At 38.2% G+C, this 23,198-nt stretch overlaps 1 protein-coding gene across 2 annotated transcripts; it reads right to left on the reverse strand.

Moving 5' to 3' along the window:
• Nucleotides 1-13,458: 13,458 nt before the first annotated feature.
• Nucleotides 13,459-16,982, reverse strand: LOC145165737 (putative E3 ubiquitin-protein ligase RF298). 2 transcript variants are annotated; one of them, XM_079084568.1, is made up of 4 exons: nt 16,827-16,970; nt 16,541-16,587; nt 14,331-16,314; nt 13,459-14,238 (listed from the first exon to the last, which is right to left on the reverse strand). In XM_079084568.1, exons 3-4 carry the CDS (start codon nt 16,305-16,307, stop codon nt 13,672-13,674), a joined length of 2,544 nt encoding a protein of 847 aa, XP_078940694.1. In that variant the 5' UTR covers nt 16,308-16,314; nt 16,541-16,587; nt 16,827-16,970; the 3' UTR covers nt 13,459-13,671. The 2 variants fall into 2 exon arrangements, with proteins under 2 accessions (XP_078940694.1, XP_078940695.1); XM_079084569.1 differs by lacking the exon at nt 16,541-16,587 and having other exon boundaries at nt 16,827-16,982.
• Nucleotides 16,983-23,198: the final 6,216 nt, after the last annotated feature.

The following is a 23,198-nucleotide window of genomic DNA, read 5'->3' on the forward strand; positions in this document are numbered from 1 at the left end:
GTCAATGTCCAACTAGGTTTGGGAAGTAGATCTTCCAATCTAATTTGCTTTACCAATGCTCCAAATCATTGCTGATTTAGCAGCATCAAGCAAATAGGTAAGATCACTAAGGGTCATGTCGTGATCTGTCATCAGGGAGTGACTGAAGAACCAAGTCAACAACCAGCTACCTCGAGACTTCGACACCCGACTCTCCCGGTTTTCCAATATGTGACTTAACCTCCAAGATTTAAGCACATATAGTCTTTGCTTGCCAATAGGGATTGAGCGACTTAGAACTTTTCAAGTCTTGAAACTTGTGGGATAGGGAGAATTATTGGAGGAGGTGGAGGAAGTGAAGCATGATTTCCAGTCCCATTAATGCACAACAAATGGATTAATCTTTCACCTTGATTGCCATGTGAGATATCATCTTCATTAGGAAGACTTGTTCCTAAAGATTTGGGAAGACCATAGTTGTCTGAAATAGACATTTATGAGGGAGAAATTCAAGTTTAGTTGATTTAAGTCCTTAATATAACATCCAATATGAAATATTAAGGCTAGGACCCAACAAACTATTTATAATTGGAAGAGGGATGCCTTAATCCAAGTTATAAAATATTTGAAGGTAGGTAAATGACGATTTACCAATTTCCACCATGAAAAACGAAATAAATTATTAAGTTTTAATTGGATTGAAACTCCTAGATCTTTTGAGATTCATTGAACTTTCAATGGCATGTTTAAATTTCGATTGTGCCCTCTCAAGTTTGTGACTGGGATGCCGAGGATCACAAACAAGGTGTGAATAACCATGCAAGTTTACTTGATACCCTTAACTTTATCACCTAATTGATATGCCGGTTAACCACACGCGCTCCACCAATCTATGATAAACATTAAGTTACCCTTTGTCACACATTGTCAGTCCAATGTTAGTGTGCCGGTTAACCACACACGCTCCACTAACGACTTAACAAAGGTGCAAAGTGCAATTTCATGGGTTAGCACCTTTTCACATTTTCCTAAGTAACTAAGATTGAGAATTTATAAGTTTTTAGTTACTTAGTATTTATCATTATAATTTTAATGAAGGGAGAATTATAGTCCTTATCCTACCCATTCGGCTAACGACCCTCAACCAGTTAAGGAAGCGGTGGGTGAGAGTGGACACCCATTAAACTTCCATTTTATAGGCAGTAACCTTATACCCCCCTTATAAATCGGCATCGTGAATGAGGACTACTAACGGTAAGACTGACTTATTCTTATACATATCTATATAATTAAACTTATAATAATAGTATAAGGGTTGAATTTTAAACTTTTAAAATTCTAGGGTTTGATTTGGAATTAAAGCATTCATGAGGGGTAACTTTACAAATTCCAAAACTTGAGGGCAAGTCTTGAAACTATTCAAAACTCTTGTATTTTCATAACTTATGAGTTTAATTAAGGTTTTAAAACCTTTAATGCAGAGACTCTTAAACATCCATAACTTGAGGACAAGTTATGGAGTTCTTAAAACAAAGAGACTCTTCAAATTTTGTAACCTATGCATTTTAATGGATCTTTAAAAGAAATGACTTTTGGTAATCCATAAATTAAGGACAAATTATGTACTCCATTAAAATACATTTAGATCAAGAATTAACTAACAAACAATTTTGCAAATAATTCCTATGATCTACCAAAACTCATAAGTGTGTGAATAATCATATCAACAATTTCAAGAATTACATAAAAACACATAAAACTTGAAATTTTGATAACAACCTTGAAATTGGTTTACCATTATCATTTCCACATCAAAAACAGGTTTTATAAGTCCAAAACAGTTTAAGGTAATGATTCTAGACCAATTCCAGCCTTAAAAGTCGAAAATATGCTGTCAGGGGCTTCTACTCGTCGAGTGTATAAACCTACTCGACGAGTAGGATGAATTTCTTCATGGAATCGGTGAGTCCACCAGTGGACTCGGCGAGTCCAGTGCCCAGGAAGCCAGAATTTTCGATTTTTAAGCTATTTCAGCATGTATAACTTGAAAACAAGCCTTGGCTCTGATACCACTGTTGGGTTATGAACATTCTAACACTCCTATGGTGTACATGCAACCCTAAATACCTTGGATCTATGTTTTCTCTATTATACATGCAAATATCAATTTTCCAAGGTATTGTTCTAACTAGCATAATATAAAGTACATGTAATATAAAATCTAGTAGATTTACATACCTCTTTGTTGTAGTTTGATTCCATGGAGCTCAAGAGCCTAGTGCCCCAAGTGTGACACCTCAAATGGTTCACACAACATCAAAACAACTTGGAATAACCATGAGAAGAGATACTTCACTCTAGAAATCGGCTTGCCCTCTTGTGTATGCACTAGTACCAATTTCACCAACCAATGGGGTCTTTATATAGTGTGCACATTAGGGTTACACCATGTAACCCATGACTTTACCCATTCCTTATGCTCCATGGGTTTTAAGCTCCATGGAGTATCCATGGGTCACCACATGGGTTAAACCCAACATAAGGAATCATGGATCATAAGCCCACATATATAAGAATGAATGATTTACACAATCAATCCCCATATATTTAATTAGTCTCTTTTGATCACTAAATTAATTCCAAATTAATTCTTGATCAATACTAATTAAATAATATGATTTCATATTCATATATTAGAACTTATAATATATTAATATGTCACAAATATCCTCTTCTCACAAAAGGTCTATCCAAATGTCCCGATGCCATGCAACCCAAATGGACCATGCCGGGTCGGGTCAAGTATATACCAATTATAGTTATGGGCTTAGACACTAATCCAATGGTGTGACGAATTGCATTGAAGCCTCCTCAATTAATTTACTGCTATCTATGAACCTGCTGAAGTGATCCAGAAGAATCAGTCTCTCTATAATTATCTCTGAAATATTTCAAAGCTGAAAGTGCTGATTTTCAAGAACCTATACAAGAAGCCTCTATACCCAATGTGCGTTCAAAGTCAAATTTTAAAGGAATTCCAACTATTCAAGATGAATTCGTTCATGTAAAAATTCATATGTTCATCTTGAAGTCATGAAGAAATCGAAGATAAAAGTTGAAAGTCAAGAACAAAGAGAAGATTGAAAAGAAAAGAAAGCTATAAACCAAGGGGGAGATTGTTAGGACATGATTTGTGGTTTATACTTGACTTTACATAGCTTTTAGAGTTCTCGGTCTAGGACCAAAAACACCGTGAATTCGGTGGTGTTTGGACCGAAATCATTAAGTGATTTCGGTTGGGCTTTGGGCTAGGCCTTTGTAATTAGGTCTAGGTATATAAATTGTATTGATTCAGTCGTGTTTAGAGTTAGTTATTCTAGTTGTTGATTTCGATATTTGAGAGAGACATAGAAAGTCTTATGTACTAGACTATTTATTAATATAGTGTGCATTGAAGATTCAACATTGTGTTCTTATTTCATATTTACGAATTTTAAATTTGGGTTGTTACATGATATTTTTGGTGGCTTATATCATTAGCTTATTTGAAGATCATTGTGACTTGGAGGGGGGGTTCTTCAAAGACAAGAAGTGATTTTGTTTCTTAATTCTGAAATGGGTTTTTATGGAGGGTTTGGCTTTCTTGAAGATCTTTGGGATTACATTAGAAAATGAAGTTTAAAAACATTACTTCAGTGCTTGGTTTATATATATATATATATATATATATATATATATATATATATATATATATATATATCCTAGAACCCATTTTTGAAGACTATTGAAGAATCAAGATTCGTGGGTCGCTTTTGATATGCCTCGTCGCGAGATCTTTTCTTATTTGCTAGATGCTTGTTTTGGAAGTTGAAGACTTGTCATCCATTCCATACTTTGAGGGGGAGATTGTAGGGTTCAAAGTACTTCATGGATTATGGCAATGGGCCCCCTTGACGAAGTGTAGGTTAAAAGCCCAAGACTTGCCTTTTACCTTATATATTGTCATGTATTAATCATAATTAGGGTTAAGAGTGAGGCAAAATGTAGCCGCCAAACATAATGAGCTTTCTTAGGTAGAGTTAGATTCTTTAGTCTATTCTGAAAGTGTAATTTATTCCTCATGTTCTTGAATATATCGATTGATCATTCGACATATCTTCACAATTGTGTTCGTTCTTATTTTCCGCATTTTGTTCATCAAATCGTTCTTAGGGTTTTGACCCAACACGTTCCACCAAGGCCGAAGGCAAGAGCTTTCCAGATGACCCTAGAAGCCGCAAAGGATGCAGCAGATGTCGCTTCAGGAACCTTTCTTGTACATGGATTACCTTCTAATATATTGTTTGATTCCGGAGCAAACTACTCCTTTGTATCACACAAATTTGGTGGAAGACTAGCATTGCCTATAGATAAACTTGATAATGCTCTAGTTGTAGAAGTTGCCAGTGGCAAATTAATACTTGTTAGCGATTGCATTAAAAAACATCGTCATCGACTTGAACGGAAACGAATTCCACAAGGAGCTGTTACCCATTGAGTTGAATGGTTTCGACATCGTATTGGGAATGGATTGGCTTAGTGCCAATGATGTCGAGATACTATGCAAGAAGAAGATAGTAAGAGTAAACCCACCCAGAAAAGAGTTATTTATGGTGTACGGAGACAAACGTAGAGTGAATTCTAGAATCATTTCCTTGATGAAAGCCAGAAAATGTTTGTGTAAAGGATGCACATCATACTTGGAATTTGTAATTGATGCGAAGAAGGAGAAGAAATAGATACAAAGAATACCAGTGGTGTGCAACTATCCGGAAGTCTTTCCCGAAGATCTTCCTGGATTGCCCCCTGATAGACAAGTAGAGTTTTGAATAGACTTGTTACCAGGATCGAAACCAATAGCAAAATTTTCATACCGATTAGCACTGACAGAGATGAAAGAGCTTATGATGCAACTTCAAGAGTTGTTCGATAACGGTTTCATTAGACCTAGTTCATCACCCTGGGGAGCTCCGGTGTTATTCGTGAAGAAGAATGATGGAAGCATGAGGATGTGCATAGACTATAGAGAGCTAAACAAGACAACAATAAAGAACAAGTACCCATTGCCAAGGATTGATGACATGTTCGATCAGCTGCAAGGTTCGAGCCATTTCTCAAAGATCAATCTCAGGTCAGGATCGTCAGCTGAAGGTGAGAGAGCAAGATATTGAGAAGACTACCTTAAGAATGAGATATGAACACTATGAGTTCTTGGTTATGTAATTTGGACTAACCAATGCTCCAGCAGCATTCATGTATTTGATGAACAGATTTTGTAAACCATTCCTCGATAAATCTATGATAGTGTTCATAGATGACATTCTGATTTACTCAAAGAGCCAGCAAGAGCATGGAAAGCATCTACGAGAAGTGTTAGAAGTTCTAAATAAGGAGAAGGTGTATGCAAAGTTCTCCAAATGTGATTTTTGGATTTGAGAAGTCCAATTCTTGGGTCATGTGGTTAACCAAGAGGGAATTATGGTTGACCCAGCAAAGATTGAAGTTGTGATATTTTGTTGTAATTGACGAATCAAACAATAATTGAAAGGAATGAAATATGTCAAAGAAATTGGTATGTTTGGTTCACATAATGTTTTTGGAAGGAATAAAATATGTCAAAGGAATTAGAATCGAATCGAATTGGAATTTGTTAGACTTGGTTGACATACTATGAAATCTATTTTCTGTTTGGTTTGAGGTTTTGACTAAGGAATAGGAAAAAAAGTAATATGACCAACATATATTTTGTTATTAATTTTTTGTAACTTATTTTTATTTTTAAAATTGTAAAACTTTCATTTATGAAACTCTTACGCACTCAAACTTAAGTGAGTTTGTTGGTGTGGGCGTGGGCAAATACATGTGGGTATGGGTGCAGGGGTAGAGTGAGAGTCTGAATTGACATCGTTGGCATAGGCTTGTTGGTGTGGATGTGTGGGTGTAGGTGCAAGATTAGGTAGGGTAGGGTAGGGTAGAGTGGGGTGGAGGTTTTTTTGTGGGTATGATTGTTAGGGTGAGGTGGGTTAGGGATGTGCATGTGGGGGATGGGGTGGGTAGGTATGGGTATAGGGTGTGGTGGGGAGGACATTGGTGACGGCGTGTGTTTGTTGGCGTTCACGTTGGCATTGGTGTTGATGTGGTTATGGACGTGTGAGTATGTGTATAGGTGTGGAGGGGTAGGTGGGGTATTATGTGGTGGTGGGTGGGGTGTAGCGTTGATGTGTTGGGTGTAGGTGTTAGGTTATGGGTGGGGTATCTATATAAGCATGAATGTATGGGTGTGAGGTGGGTGAGTTGGTAGATATGTGTAAGATGGGTGGATGTAGGAGTGATGATGTTAATATATTTTGATTTGATGAATAATTGGTAAAACAAGGAGATGGCAGGAAGATATTTTTGTCTTAATACACACATAATGGAATTTAACAGCTTTATCTTAGCTAAGATGTATAGGGATCTGAAACCTTACTACTGGTGGTCGACGATGAAGTTCGATGTTGCAAAGTATGTGGCCGAGTGTGTAACATGTGCTAGAGTTAAGACACAACATCAGAAACCATATGGGAGTTTAGAACCCTTACCTGCACCCATGGGTAAATGGGAAGACATCACCATGGATTTTATGACTAAACTGCCTAGAACAAAGAACGGTCACGACATGATTTGGGTAGTCGTGGATTGTTTCACAAAGAGTGCACACTTCATAGAAACCAATGAGAGATGGTCTATGGATAAGCTTGCAAATGCTTACGTGAAGGGGGTAGTAAGACTTAACGGTGTTCCTTTAACGATTGTATCAGATTGTGATAGTCTTTTCACGTCAAGGTTTTGGAAGAATCTACAAGAGGAAATGGGTACAAAGTTGTGTTTAAGTACAACTTACCATCCGTGGACTGATGTTCGGAGCGAAAGAACAATTCAAACACTGAAAGATATGCTAAGAGCATGTACCCTAGAATTCCAAGGTAACTGGGATGAGCACTTACCCCTGGTAGAGTTTTCCTACAATATTAGTTACCATTCGAGCATCAAGATGGCACCTTATCAAGCCTTGTATGGACAGAAGTGTCATACACTGTCTTGTTGGCTTGAGGCTAGAGAAAAGAAGTTTATGGGCCCCGAGATAGTCCATCAGACTGCTGAAAAGTTGAAAGTGATTAGAGAAAGGATGTTAGCAGCTCAAGATCGCCAATAGAGCTATGCTGACAAGAAGAGACAACTGATGAAATTTGAAGTTGGAGATTCGGTTTTGCTCAAAGTCTCACCGTGGAAGGGACTTATAAGATTTGGGAAAAGAGGAAAGTCGAGTCCAAGGTTTATTGGACCATTCAAAGTTCTTCATAGGATTGGGAACCAAGCTTACAAGCTGGAACTACCTGAAGAACTAGATGGTATTCATAACACTTTCCATGTGTGTTATTTGAGGAAGTTCATGGGAGAAGTTCCCGATATAATTCCACTTTCTAAGTTACGGATGGTCAAAAATAAGATGCTAATCGAAGAGCCTGAGGCGATTGTTGACCGTAAGACAAAGAAGTTGTGACGCAAGATGGTCGACTTAGTGCTTGTGCAATGGAAACATACGAATGAGCCGAACCTCACCTGGGAAACAGAGAGTGGCATGATGAGTCTCTATCCACATCTGTTTGCTGATGCATGATTCTGGGACGGAATCATCCTAAGGAGGAGAGAATTGTAACACCTGTGTTTCTAGGCTAAGCATTAGTATGATGATGTAATAGTTAGGGTCAACAATTGTAACCTAATTTGAAGCAATAAAGAGGAATTACTTGAATATTATGTGAATTATGTGATTTTAAGTGCATTATACTCATTTATAAGGTATAATAAATTAAGAATGAAAATAAGCGTCAAAAATAAAATAATAGATAAACCCAATATCTATGAATAAAGTTGTAGTGGTCGTGACAAGGATTCCGGAGATATAAAGAACGCCGAAATCCGAGTTATAACGAAGAAGTTATGACCTGTCGAAGTTTTACGGCTAAACCGGCATGGCACCGCGTAACGTAAAAAGTGAATTTTTGATAAATTACTTTTTAGCCTTAGCGATCTAAACAAAAGTCTTATTATACTTTAAACCGAGAACGTGCATAAAAAGAACGTCCAAATCTGACTTCGTATAAGTAAGTTATGATTTTTCTAAGATTTAGCATAACAATGCACAGCCTGAAATTCGAATTTTAGATCGATCAATTTTTAGCCGACACAACCCAAATGAGAATTGAAGATCTTATTTATAGGAGCTCAACGATAAAAAGACAGACAAAAACGGACGTCGGATGACGAAGGTATGAATTTTTAACGGAGTTTACCTGTCCCGGCCTGTTAAAAAATATAACTTTAAAATAAAGTCAAAATTAGCCGAAGGAGTCTAAAAGAAAGTGTAGAGTATGTCTCTACCTACGCGTGGATATAAATAACGTTGAAAACGGAGCTCGTATGAAAAAGTTACGGAATCAGTGACACATGCCCCCTTTGTATGCGCTGCGTAATCAGGTATGCCCTGCGCACCGAGAACACGCTGCATTCCTCCGAGGAGTGCCCTGCGCACCGAGGGTCAGCCTCCCTATAAAAGGGGCGCGAGGGTTGCCATTCATTTCTCACACCAAAGCCATTCTCTTCTCTCTCTAACATCTCTCTAAGACCTCCCAACCTCTAGTATCTTCTAAGTTCTAGAGGAAAGCCCCGGAGCGCCAGAAGGCTCCAAGAAGAAGAGCTTTTCGGCTCGGAAACTTTGCCCCCGCAGAGCCCAGTTTCTAGCCAAACCTCCCGGTAAGTGAGTTATGTTTACCCTACTTTAAGTATAGCTTAAGTTTAAATTTATTATCGTTATTATGAACTTATAAACAAAATATATATATATTATAAAATATAATATAAAGAGTGTTATTATAATATCTTTTAACAACTCGTGGTACGGGGAATGTATTTGAATTACGTGTTCACCAGATGTACTCCATCCCCCTCATGGTTGCCTTATTTGACATGTATTGCTGAGGAATCCCCTAAGCAGTGTTATCACCCCGATGAAAATCCTTAGGCTAGGTCCCTTATAATAGATGCTTTAGGGACGTAAGGTGAGGATAACGGGAATGTGTAATCAGGTTGAATGATTTGATGAAATTAATAAACTTAATTATTGTGGGTTGAAAACCCTATGTGCTTACCAGGCTCCCAAGCCTGACCCACTCAGTTTCTTGTATACAGGTAGTGGCAAAAGAGCATAGGAGTGATGGTCTGATGAGAGATCAATTGACTATAGGACTCTAGAATAAATAGATGTTGTAAGGCCTATGTTGTTTATGTTTATGCTTTTGATCTATATTGACAATGACATCCCGAGGCTTTTAATATAATGAAAATACATTTCTTCGGAAATGCTTTGATAAATGATTTATCATATTTTTGGGGACAAATTCCGCAACATATTTCTTTAAAAGTATACTTATATTTTCAAAGAAAGCATAAACAAATTCGTCTTTTCTAGCTGTGAAAATAGGGATGTCACATCCATCCCGAGGATGACTTGACCCATTGTATATTGGCATTCCAGCCCAATGGTTTACTTGGTTTGGGGTATTCCAACCCGATGGTTGATTGGACCCATTGTATATTGGCATTCCACCTAGGGTACTCCATCCCGAGGATGACTAGACCCGGAGGGTGACTGGGCCTTTGGTATTCCATTCTGATGGTTAATTGGACCCGACATGCTGTTGTATATGTTATCTGTTTGTGTGTTGGTACTTTGGGGGAACTCACTAAGCTTTGGCTTACGGTTTTTAGTTATTGTTTCAGGTACTTCTGATGATCACCGGAAGGCGAAGGCGTGACCGTACACATCCTCTGTTTTATGTACTTTTGATCTATGGGATACTCGAATATGGAACAATACTTTAAAAACAATGATTTTTTAAACATTCTATGATTTCGGGTTGTTTTAAAAAGTTCAAATTTGTTGTGATTTTTATGGATGTTACAACTTGGTATCAGAGCCTTCGTTTGAGTGAATTGGAGGAACACTCGTGTGAATCCAATCTCAAACTAAGGAAAAGGTTTTAAAAATGATTTTCAAAGTCATTTTCAAAATAATCAAAAAAGGATGTGATGTGTACGATCAGCCGGAGCCAGTAAGTAGACCCCAAATTACCACACTGATATTTGATGTTGTGATATGTTAGAACAACATGCTAGTGATAGGCTAGGCAACTTCAGGAACTGAATGATAGAATTGCCTGATTATATGATGTCTGGTAGCCTAGGGTTTTTTCTTATAAGAAATTGACATCATAACTATAGTTTCTTAGTGTATGCATCATAGTTTTACATAACTAAGATTTTATAGCCTGAGAATATTTGGTTTAGCCTTATTTCCTGTTCTTGTTTGATGAAGGGATTAGGGTAGAATCAAGTATTCAACTGTCAATAGAATTCAGTGTTATGTATGATTAGCATACACGAGTGCTGCAGGGTAGGTGGAAGTTTCATAGATGAATTTTGTGGGGTCAGCCGGCCAGTTGCATAATGTTTAGCCTTCCTCTAGGAAGTGAGGATATAGTGTATGCGTATTCTAGTGAGTATTCTTAGGGTTGTTGTGATGATCCTCTGAGACAAATACGAGTAGGTGTGGAAGGTAGTATGGGCCCGTACTACTGGAAGCACCGGACCCGTACGCGTAGCAGGGAAGTCACAACCCCTATGGTTTTGGGAATTGGTCCCCATTGTGTTATATGTGTTTTATCTGATATCTCCCTGGTTTATTTTAAGTATGGCGATTACGAGACGATTTGAGGCAGGATCTGGATTAGGATCAGGAGCGGGTGGCCAAGATAGGCCAACATTGACTGAGGACCGGGTTAGGGAGATCATTCATGCAACATCTTGTTTCCTGCCACTTCTGAGCCATAAACCAGAAGTCGATTGTGTAAGGTTTTGGGCCTTAAGGAGGAAAGGTTTATCCCTTATGGAAGGAGATAATAATAGTTAAGAGATTTTACCTTGGAATTTGTGTTTTGGGTCGAAGGGTAGAAAGGGAAAAGTCATAGGCCGGGTTCTTGCATGAAATATGGATTTTTGTTCGATAAGTATTTAGTCCAAGATATTTAGATAATATTTTAGAGCTCTTCAACACTTTTCGTGGATATAAAGAACGTCAAAAACGGAGTTGGAACGAAGAAGTTATGATCGTTTGAAGTTAGGACGGTTTTAGGATGAGCCGTGTACGTTGGGCGTACTCAAACGTGTACGTTGGGCGTACTAGGGCATCCCTAGTACCTTGGGCGTAATTTTAGTAAGTTGGGTGTACGCGATCAGTGCCCAAACCCTATTTTCGTGGTTTGAGCCCTATTTAAGCTCCTTAACTTCCCCAAACGCATTCCATTATCGGCCTCCACCTCTCTAACACCCTCTCTTGAAACATTAACCCTAGATTGAGCCTTGTGAGCAAAAAAGAAGGTGTTTTTAAGTGCTTTGGAGTGTTCTTGGTGCACCTTGGAGAAGAAGGAACTCATTGAAGAAGTGTTGGTTGCATTGGAGCTTGTAGATCTAGACTTTGTCCACCTTGATCTTTCTTTTAGAGGTATAAAGTTTGAATCTTGATGATGAAATTGTTAGATCTAGCCAGTTTCGAGTGTTATGAGCTTTTAGTCACTTTAAGTGCTTAAAGGTTATATCTTGAAAGTTTGTGACCTTGCTATTGATAAAATTGGAAACTTTATCCATCTAAACATCATTTTGATTCAGATCTGAAGGATTGGAGACTTAGACTTAATGGATTAAGTTGAAAAGATGCACTTTTGGGTCCTTTGAGACCTAAAGACTAGATCTTGTTTGTTGGGACCATTCTAATGGATAAAGTTTGAAACTTTATCCATTATGGAGCTACTATGAACCATAAAAATGTGATCTTGGCCCTTCTCTCCATTCTATACAAGAGTTGTGGTGTCTTATTGAGTTAAGAACTTAGGGTTTTGGACATTAAGCACTTTATAGCCATGCAAAGTCATAAAGTTGGAAAGTTTATGACTTAAGACATCATTTTGGGCTTGGATCTGAGTTTTGGACGTAAGGGCTTAATGAAATAAGTTGTTAATGGAGTTTTGGGACTGGGCTACATGTGTACGCTAAGCGTACTAGGGCGCGCCTAAGAGCAATAGAGCAATTTTGGAGCCTTTAAGAGAGTTTGAGGTGGTTTTGAAGAAAGAAGAAGGTGGCGAGAAGATCTTGGAGTTGAGAGCATTTTGGATCTGGGATTTCTACATTGCAATCACCAGGAGGTATAAAGCTTGCAACTTTCCCACTTCATCTTGTAGATCTAGACATTCCACTCTTTTAAGTCACTTTTGGTCCCAAAATGATGATTCTTGGACATGGCCTGTTCTTGACCCATTAAGTTGTCCTTTCAGACCTTAGGAAGGGTCTTGAGTCATAAAAATGGGGTCTTAATGGTTGGTTTTGCTCTATGCACTCTCTAGAAGGTCTTAATGTATTAAGACCTTGAGTTAAGCACTTAATGGACATGCAATGTCATAAAGTTAGAAACTTAATGACTCTTGAGGATGATTTAGCCTTGGATCTGGAAATGGGACGTAAGACCTTAAGGCAATAAGCTCTTAATGGAGTTTAGGAAGTCTGGGTGTACGCCCTGCGTAATCTGGGTACGCAGCGCGTAGGAGGTCAAATGTCCCGACTGCGGTCAAGGCTTAAGTAGGCCCAGCGTACCTTCGGAGTACACTCCGCGTACACGTACTGTGTCGACTCGGCTGAGTTGACTCAGTTGACTTATGGATTTGATCGGTTTGACTTTGACTTTGACCAAGTTTGACTTAAGGGTATTTTGGGTATTTTGGGATTGTGATTGAGAATTGGTCATTTGGTTGGATAGGTGGCGGTTAGAGCTCAGATTCAGAGTCGAGACCTCATTAGCTTTTGTCCAGACTGTGAGGTGAGTTTTTCTCACTGTACTTATGGGTCTAAGGCACCAAAGTCGGGTCATTGGATTAGATATCATGTTATGTGATAGCATGTTATCGTGTTGTAGTGATCTGTTAGATATGTATCTTGGTATATATGATGATATTATGTTTAGTGATATGTAGATCTGTCTGATTGTCTGATGACTTATTATATGTTTATCTGTTATATGTGCACATATTTTGGTTGGTGGTTGATGCTTTACTACTATGTGTGTGGGCCAACAAACCGTGGGCATTCCAACCCGATGGTTGATTAGGCCCGAGGGTATTCCATCCCGACTATTGACTGGACCCATTATATATTGGCATTCCACCTAGGGTATTCCATCCCGAGGATGACTGGACCGGAAGGTGACTCGCATGTATACGGATCCGAAGATCAATCTAACACATCCGAAAATTTAGATACAACTTAACTAAAAAACATAACACCACCAAAAAAAAACCCAAAAGCCTGACCTTAGTAACCTACATGTCTTTATTACATCAAACCCCAACACAAGACAACTGGTTTTAACTTTAAGCAATCATTATAACAACCTCAAATGTCCAAACTTTCATCAACACGCGAAACAAATATGAAAAAAAAAAACATTCCGCACTCAATTATTTTGCAAAAAAAGTATATAAAAAAAAAAGCTCAAGTTTGTGTTCATCAAGAACGAGCATAGCGTACACAAATACGCCTGTGTATAGCTCCTCTACACGAAGGACACTCTTTCATTCCTTGTTTCTCATGAAGCTGATTGCAAGTCGTACACACAACTTGATGCGCACATGGCAGAAACACAACCGACATTTCCTCGGACAAACACATAACACATTCCCTTTCCCGTTTTACCCCTACTCCACCACCATTATAATTACCAACACCATGGGGGTTATTATTATTCATCATTTTGGAGGTGTAAAGTGTCTGTGTCTGGGATTCTTGTTGGGAATTTGAGGTTTTGATTTCGGTTAATTTACTTGCGTAGCTTCCATCAACACCACCCCTTAAAGCAGCTATTTTTACAGAATTGGATTTTAGATTCAACATGGAGATTTCCTTTTGAAGCTTTTCGATATCTTGTTTGTATCTTTGTAGATTTTTATCTGCTTTTAATCTTGTTAACTCGTTTCTTAATTTGGCTGAAGATTCAGCCTCTAGCCTTCCTATTCTATACGAATTCGCCTCTCTCACCAACTCTTCTTTTGCTTTCTCTTCCTGTTTCCATCGGCTCTGCAATTAAAAAAAAAAAAAAAAACCAAATTCATACTTCATAGTTGGTTAAAATAAAATGAAAAATGAAAAAAACAATAAAAACGAAATACCTCAAGTTGATCTTGCTGTTGTTTAGCTACTTGAAGATCCTGTTGTAACTGTGTGAACTTGCGTTTCTCGGTTATAAGCTCCTCCTGAATCAAGCTTTTTAGCTTCTCCCATGACTGAAACTGCATAAGCGTCTTCTTCTCTCTTTTTGACACCTCTTCACAGCTGGCAGCTGACTCAGCAGCCCTTAAATTCGCAGCCTCCATCTCATGTCTCAAATTGGAATTCTCAACTTTCAGCCTACGAACAGCAGAATTAGCTCGTTCCACCTGCCCACTCGCCTTACACAAAGCATTCTCCATTTCAGAAAGCTTCTTCATTGTGTTTTCCTCTAATGTTTGTTTTTCCTTTTTTAACCTTTCCACTTCTTCTTTCTCCAATTTAAGTGATTTCAGCTCAGCTTTGTCTTTACCAAGTCTGCGTGCAGCTTGCATAACCTTCTGATTCGCCCATTCTGTCCACTCCTGTAACTGGTTCTGAAGCTCATGTACCCTTGGAACCAGTTTCATAATTGTTTCATCTTTTTTAGCATGTGAGATCCATTTGTCATATGGGATGGCTGAAAAACTAGGATTAGAAGAAACATGAACATCATTTTGTTTTGGTGGGTTTGAAAGAGATAATTCAGTTTCAGATGCAGATGCAGGAGGGTTATTATGGGTTTTTGGTAATGTAGGAGGATTGCTATTACCACAAGTCTCTGTGTTGAAATCTGAACGTTGAGGTGCCACTCCCTTGTTTATTTTCAAAGACAGGTTTTTGAGATTGATACCTGTAGATTCTGATACGGATTTTAGTTTTTTATCCAGTAGCAACCCACCAAAATTCGTGAGTTTTCCTGTTCTTGAAGACCCTTTAGAGCCATATGTACGATAGCTTTTCTCCAAATGAACAGACTTTTGTCTCAGTATTGATTCTCTTTTACTGATTCCAGTAATCTTTCTACCACTCACTTCATGGTTTTGGGATTTACATTTACTCACATGGTTCTCTTTCTCTGATGCAAATCTATTTAAAACAAAGGGAGTCTTTGGTTTAACTGGTGGGCTGCTAAAGCTAGAATTATGTCCACAAGAGGTCATTACAAGTGGTTGAGGTTCTGAAGCCGATTTATGGGGACAAAGGGAAGAATGACTTTCACTATTATTAACTTCCTTTCTTGGCTGTGTTTCTATGGGATTGGGATCAGACACATCACCAACCATATTACTACTACTACTACTACTTAAAGACTCGCTATCCATTGTGCAAGCATGAGAGACATTCATGTCAGATACCAACAAGCACCACATTGCATCCCCTGTACTGAAGAAAGGCCTGACTTCACGAACAACACACACAAGTTCAGCTAATATGTACTTCTCCATCTGTTGTAGATCTTCAAACTGATGCTCTCTTGATGAATCAACTTCTTGCCCATTTCTAAGGAAAACCAAAGTGTTGTTCACGATATTTGACACGGCATCTTTACAGCCATAACAAAGACCAGACCTCAAAACAGCATTAGTAGCAACTTCTTTCGTGTAACCGAAAGAAACTATTTTATTAATGGCACTCTTGAAAATTGTGTCCAAGTTTGCTAAAACAAGCTCTTCCAGCTGAGATTCCGTGAGATCACTCCAATCAGCATCATGGAATTCATCACTTGCTTCTATTTCTGCTCTGTTATGATTCCGCCCGGCCTCACATGTTCCTACTGATGCTGAACAAGAGAGCCCTAGATCAAGTTCAACAGGATCTGTGTTCTCATGACTGAAGCTACACATGTCACAGCCATTGAAGTTTTCAGCAGAGAACTCATAACCCAGGCATTCATTCTGAGAAGGAGAACTTGTTTTGCTTGGGTCTGTTACAGGTGGTGGATCAGCTCTAAACTTTCTCTTATTCCTACTCCCATTTTCTTGCACCATTGCAACAGCTGATACATGACTGGAACTACTACTACTATTACTACATGGTTTTGCAACAACCGACGCCATTTTGCAGCTGCACAACAAAAATAATCAATGAATTTCACAACTGTCAATATGTACTAGTGTATCTGTTGTATCTAACTAAGATAATCACTCAATTGTTCTTGACAAAGACTTCAAAAACAAAAGAAAGATTCATTACGCGTGAGCTATAAACACTCATCGGATTACCGACATACATAAAAGCAGCTAAACAGATCATCAAAATTTCTGAAAACAAAAAATGAGCTGTAACTCACACTAGACGTTACCAGGAGTCGGAATTGACGAGGAAACAATTTAGGTTCTGCAACACAACAAAAGAAAAAGGTGATTTCGAATCGTCGATTACACTTTCCTCTATTGCAACGATTAATTCGATTCATCCATGTGTAAAAATGAAGAGAAAGATCAAATAATGAATTATCAACATCATCATCAAAGAGAAATCGAAGTCGGTAGGAGATCCCCAACGAGTGTGAGAGAAAATACACAGATTACAAAATTTAGAAGCAAAATCATAAGATTGGATTGGTAATCAGATACCTTCTCACGATCGAGATTATACCGATTTCAGCTAATCGGGGTTCGAGCAAATCAAAGTTTCAATCTGTCTCTCTCCCCTCTTGTTATACTTAGGAAATTTTCGCATATGTGTTTTACCTGAAAAACTTTGTTTCTTTCTCCAATAACATTTACTATTTCTTCAAGTAATATTTAGAGAATATTCACAAAAAAACCAAAAAAGGAAGTATATTAAGTTTGATCAAAGTAATTTATAATACAAATAAAAATATTTAAGATTAAAGTTGAAGGCTTAAAAGTTAAAAACGGACAATATACATAAGGCGAAAGGAGTATTTCTTAAAGTAATATTTAAAGAATATTCACAAAAATACCAAAAAGGAAGGATATCATGACAATTTTTTTTTTTTAAAAAAAAAAACTTATCATAAAATATCTCTTCTTTTATTAAAAACCATATTAGGGACTTGCAGTTTTATAACGGCTCCACTCCGAAATAACATTATATTTTGCAATTGTTTAATTTTCACAAAAGTTACATCATGTGTTGCAAAAATGATATCAATTCGCAAAATATGATGTTACTTTTACAAAAGAAAATCGTCAAATTTATTTTTAAAGATCTTTCCAATCACAATATTGAGCTGACAATGTAGAAAAAATTTAAATATAATTACCATATTAAAAATCAATGCATTAATTTTGTTATGTGAATACATGCTTTACTTCGAATAAATGTGCATCATGTGGCGTTACATAACGAAAATAAAAAACATTCAATAATACCTCTGAAGACAAGGTCGCAGGCTCGTATCGGATTAATGATGTGATAATTTTCGTCTTCAACATATAATATGAATACATAATATCAGTTGGTGTCCTTATATAGTTTTTTTTATAAAGATATTTCTATCACAAAATTGAGGAAGACAATTACGAAAAGTTTGAAATAGAATCACATATGGTAAAATCTAAAACCAGAGTTCATATGTTTTCACATAATTTCGTTCGTATGCCCGTGTTCTTGCAAATGGTTTACTTTATGCTCTTAAAAGTGTTTTAGTTGTATGCTACTTAGGCTAAACATTAGTTGGGTAAATAGTAAACCAAAAGAATATGTCACTTGGGCCTTGGGTTAAATGTTCTTAGCTTTTTCTGGAAGGTCTAATGGACCACATTACTTATGTCGTCGAAGTGGCTTAAAGCCCAAAGAAATGCCTAAGCAAAAAACATGTCAACATTCATCACTGGAAGTTTGGAAGTTAGAACCACCATAAAACCTAATTAATAAATAAGACATACATATACATATTTTAGACATGTAAACTCAACAGATACAGGTGGCAAGGAGCGATGGTGATTGGTGTTGTTGTAGCAGTGGGTGATGGTGGAGTAAAATCTTGAAAGAAATCATCGGAAATAGGAACTGAAGTTGGCATAGTGAAGGTTACCTCAGGGTTCGTAGTTGTAGGAGTGGGCTACGAGACGATAGGTTGCGAAGTCGCTGCAGTATCGTTATGTTCGTGTTGGACTCGCTCTAAACTGCGAATGGCCGAGACGGTGTTGGATTGCGAATCCTCCTCATCGCTTGGAGTAGGAGTCCTAGGTTTGTGAGCAACTCGCTTCACCTTTTTCTTGGGAGTCTGGGCAGGTTCGGAGGGTCCTGCCTTTGGTTTTCTTTTACCTCCCTTTCTTTGGCTTATCAGCCTCCTCAAGAACCTTTCGCACTTCAGAGGTCATTGGACGTGGACCAGAAGCCGGTAGACTGCGATAGGCTCGAATAACTTCACTCGCAACTGGGACGTTACGAAGCATCGTCTCTGGGATAGATCCGATGAAGGTAAATCGTGAAGTATCTGACAAAATAATGTTTGTGGTGTGGAAAACCTGAATGTTAGCCATACTCGAATCCTGTATCACCGGAATGTGGAGGCGGTCGATAGCCCTCTGAACAATGATTGTCCAAAAACGTGCACAGGAGATCTCATTGTGTCGTGTTAAAGAAAGTGTACTCTGGACAAGTTGAGTCCAAAGCACTGTCCCGTAGTCGAGATTAACTCCGGAGTAAACACCATACATGATTGTCATGAACATATTACTGGCACAGTTGGATCCAGTTACCCATTTAGAAAAGCTTTTGAAAATAAGGGTAAACAACCCATTCCACACTGGCGGTAGGTTAGGCTTCTTGAATTTGGAGACAGCGGCAAGGTATTCACGATATCCCATATTGTAGAACATCTCCAGAATTGCAGAGTTGGAGATGGATTCCGGATCAACTAAGTTACGACCTTGAGGAAGCCCCAGCAGGCTACAGAACCTGGACTTAGTGATGTGGGTTTTCTGGTTATCGATTTCAAAGGTAATCTTCTCTTCCCCTGATTGGTAGCTTGATGTCGAATACGCCTTGGACAGATGAACCAAGGGTACGTTCTCAGTCTTTGTCAGAGCGATAACCAGTGGAGAATAGCGTAGGCATTCAATGAGTGGTTGAAGAAAGGCGTCGTACTTGGATGGCTCAAGGTCCAGGATGAGATCCTGGTTAGCCTTGATGTTGAGCAATGTTGATTGTGCCATTTGTTCAGCGATTGAAGGGGTTTCAGATGAGGCTGCCATTGTTGCTTGGTGAAGCATCGAAATCTTTTTATACCATTTGATAAGTGAGAGAAATCTGGCGATAGGTTATACCAAATCACTGAAAAGTCGCCTAAAAAGACGTGAGTGACAGCTGTGACATCAGGTGGCGTGTGTCAGGCGGCGTGACATTAGGCGTCAATTTCAAACTTCACGCGCCTAAATTCAAATCTTATCCCTTTAATAACATCGTTTCATTTAAATTTGCTTACTTTCGCAATTGATCACCAATTACTATACTCTGAGCTTGAAAGTAACCATTAGGACAACGAACCAGATTTTTGAAAATCACAAGGATCTTCGTGCAAAAGTGTGCCAAAGATAAAGAAATAAAACAAGTTTTCTAAGGGATTCTAGTGATGTCATTAAAGACACAAAGCAGATGAATCCCGGGCAACGATCTCTTCCTTCGCAGTCAAGAGAGACTTTGAAGTACTTGTGTGGTGTCCCGTTGAATTACGATCATCTGTTTGTGGAGAAACAGTGAAAGGCTTCTTTTTAATAAGGAAAAAGGGGTAGCTTCCTCTTCAACTAAGCCCGAAACTCAATATAAGTCTGAACGTTCATATGAAGTACATGTCTGACCAGTGTAGCCATAAATTTACTTGTTACGATACGCGGAGCCGTGTCGGTTTTGTCGCAACACTTCGACGGGTCATAACTTCTTCGTTATAAGTCGAATTTCAGCATTCTTTATATGTACGCAATCCTTGTCACATATACTATACTTTGGTTAAGATTATATATTCTAAATAATCTGTGACATCCCCATTTTCACGGCCAGAAAAGACCGATTTGTTTATGCTTTATTTTGAAAATCAGAGTAACCTTTAAAGAAAAGAGTTGCGGAATTTGTTCCCAGAAAAACATGATAAATACGTTATCAAAGCATTTCCGAAGAAATGTATTTTTTATCCATTTTAAAATATTTGGGATTTAATCGTCAATACATAAACATAAACATAAACAGAACTTACATTCATTTACACTAGTGATCTACATCTCTTTTAAATCACTCAGTGTAAAGTAGCTTCATATCAACACCTGTGATACAAATAAGCTTGAGTGGGTCAGGTTGGGAAACCTGGTGAGTACATAGGATTTTCAACCCACAATAATATAATTATTATATTAAACATCAAACAATCAACCCAATTACCCATCCCCATTATCTTCTTTACTCTTAAGGATCTACCCTAAGATTCAGCTATTCCTCGTTCATTCATTCCTAAGGAATATCCTAAGGAATCGGCAACTAAGTCTACATAGTCGCCAGGTTTATCTCGTTTATTGACAGTATCGTTTTCGAGAGTCCACTCGTAATACCTGTCAATGGGTTTTTAGAGTACACCGGGTGAACACATCGTTCACAACACCTACAGGTTGCGAGTCTGCTAGTGTTCCACTAGACTGTCTAGAATGGTCTGTGGTTGTCATCCATACTCTGCTAGATGACGGGGCCATTGCTTGGGTCATCGTTTGGCTCATCGTTTTGGTTCATCGCTTTGGCTCATCATTTTGGCTCATCGTTTTGGCTCATCGCTTTGGCTCACCGTTTTGGCTCATCGCTTAGGTCACCGCTTCGCACCATATTTTATCACTCATATATCATCGCTCATCATTCATCTCATCTTTCATCGCTCATCATTTATCTCATCTTTCATCGCTCATCATTTATCTCACCTCTAATCTACCCATGTTTTACCCAACACATTTTGTAGATATAAAATACATATACAGTTTAGATCGTTTAAAACATGTATAAAACGTTTCATCCAGCATAGAAAGCAAGTATTCAGACGGTATACACACATAGCACGTAATTTATATAAAATACTTCATATCTATGTATAAGATGAAAGTAACTATGCACTCACTTGTTAAGGTGGTGATTCCAAATTTGGGCAGCGCTTCGCTTCTAACGATTCTATTTTCCTTCGATGAAACCTAACATTATTATCGCTAAGTTTTAGTCTAATCTTTATTGCGACTAATTATTAGTCTAGATTCATCATTAAATCAAAGTCTACTTTCATGATCAATCAAGTAAGGAACAACCAGGTAGGATCATATCGTAGGTAGGGTCTGTTTGGTATACGAAGTATACTGTTTGGAAATCCCACTTTAAATACCTCACTAAATCACAGCCTAGACATAATTCTCGTAAGTAAATCAATCAGTATAACGACTTTGAATCACTGATAAATCTTATTTCTAGGTTCATAATAACGATATTATATTTAAATATAAGCTATATTTAAATTGTGGTAGGCTTATTTCAGTTACAGCGGGTTGTATTAAAAACCGGGCTCCGCTGGAACAGAGCTTCTGAGCCGAAAAGCTCTTTTTCTCGGAGCCTTCATGCGCTCCCGGGCATTCTTCTAGCGCTAGGGAAGTTTCCTAGGCTTTGGGGGGGGTGGGGGTTTAGGGAGTCTAGAGAGAAGTTAGAGAGAGAAAGAAAGGCTTATGGTGTGAAGAAAATATGAAGAGTTCATCTCTTATTTATAGGGGTTTTCTCGTAGAGTAGGCCCTAAGTTTCGTCTGTATCTTCCACGTACGGGATCTGTTTTCTACGTTCTTTATATCCATGCGTTGGTATTTATGAGTACTACAACTTTCATTTAGACCTCATCGGCTAATTCTCATTCTATCTCTGATTTGCAAAATTGTATCGAATTTATCGCGCTCGAAGAGTAGGGACTAAGTTTCGTCCATATATTTCGCATACGAGCTCTATTATCGACATTATTTATATCCACGCGTTGGTATTTACGAGTACTACAACTTTCATTTAGATCTCGTCGGCTAATTCTCACTCTATCTCCGATTTACAAAACTGTATCAAATTCGCCGCGCTCGAAGAGTAGGGACTAAGTTTCATCCATATCTTTCGCATACGAGCTCCATTTTCGACTGTCTTTTTATTGTTGAGCTCCTATTAATGAGATCTTCAATTCTTGTTTAGACTATTTTGGTTAAAACTCGACCGATCTAAAATTCGAATTTCGGGTTGTGCACTGCTATGCTAAATCTTAGAAAAACCATAACTTCCTCATACGAAGTCAGATTTGGATGTTATTTTTATGCACACTCTCGGTTTAACATATTCTACGACTTTCGTTTAGATTTCTAAGGCTAGAAAGTATTTTATCGTCAATTCATTTTTTACGATTCCCGGTGTCGTGCCGTTTTTGCCGTAAAACTTCGACGGGTCATAACTTCTTCGTTATAACTTGGATTTCGGCGTTCTTTATATGTACGGAACCCTTGTGACATATACTATAACTTGGTTAAGATTAATCCTTCTAAATAATCTTCCATCAAAAATCCATTTTTGACACTCATTGTCTCTAAATTGACTAGCCCGAATCTGCGGGCGTTACAATTATCTCCCCCTTAGGATGATTACGTCCCGGAATCATCAACGAAATAGGGCTTGTATAATGACTCCATATGTTATCCTTTCATCCTAGGTAATAATCGTAACTCATATGTTCCTTCGAATGAGTATCTAACTCTTGGACTTCTGGACTGCAGGCGGTCCTCGATCTTGCACCCGCTCTCTATCTCACGTTGGACTTTCAATCATGACCTTCAAGTCACAATCTTGATCCTTATTGGAGACTCTTGCTCCTCCGGAAACAGTCTTTACGTCGATTACCATAACAGACTGATGGGACATGTTCTAATGACATCTCGTCGTATGATGCAACGCTTAGACTCAGGTCTTTTAGAGTCAAATTCCATAACGGAATATAC

The sequence above is a fragment of the Lactuca virosa genome, chromosome 3 (genome assembly GCF_052849685.1).
Source record: "Lactuca virosa cultivar CGN04683 chromosome 3, Lactuca_virosa_CGN04683_v6, whole genome shotgun sequence".
Taxonomy (NCBI): domain Eukaryota; kingdom Viridiplantae; phylum Streptophyta; class Magnoliopsida; order Asterales; family Asteraceae; genus Lactuca; species Lactuca virosa.

Excerpts from the sequence above, each read along its gene's own strand:
- LOC145165737 (XM_079084569.1), bottom strand. The coding sequence starts at position 16,307 with ATGGCGTCGGTTGTTGCAAAACCATGTAGTAATAGTAGTAGTAGTTCC. Across the intron at positions 14,239-14,330 it reads AACAGCAAGATCAACTTGAG|AGCCGATGGAAACAGGAAGA; the intron begins GTATTTCGTTTT and ends TTTTAATTGCAG.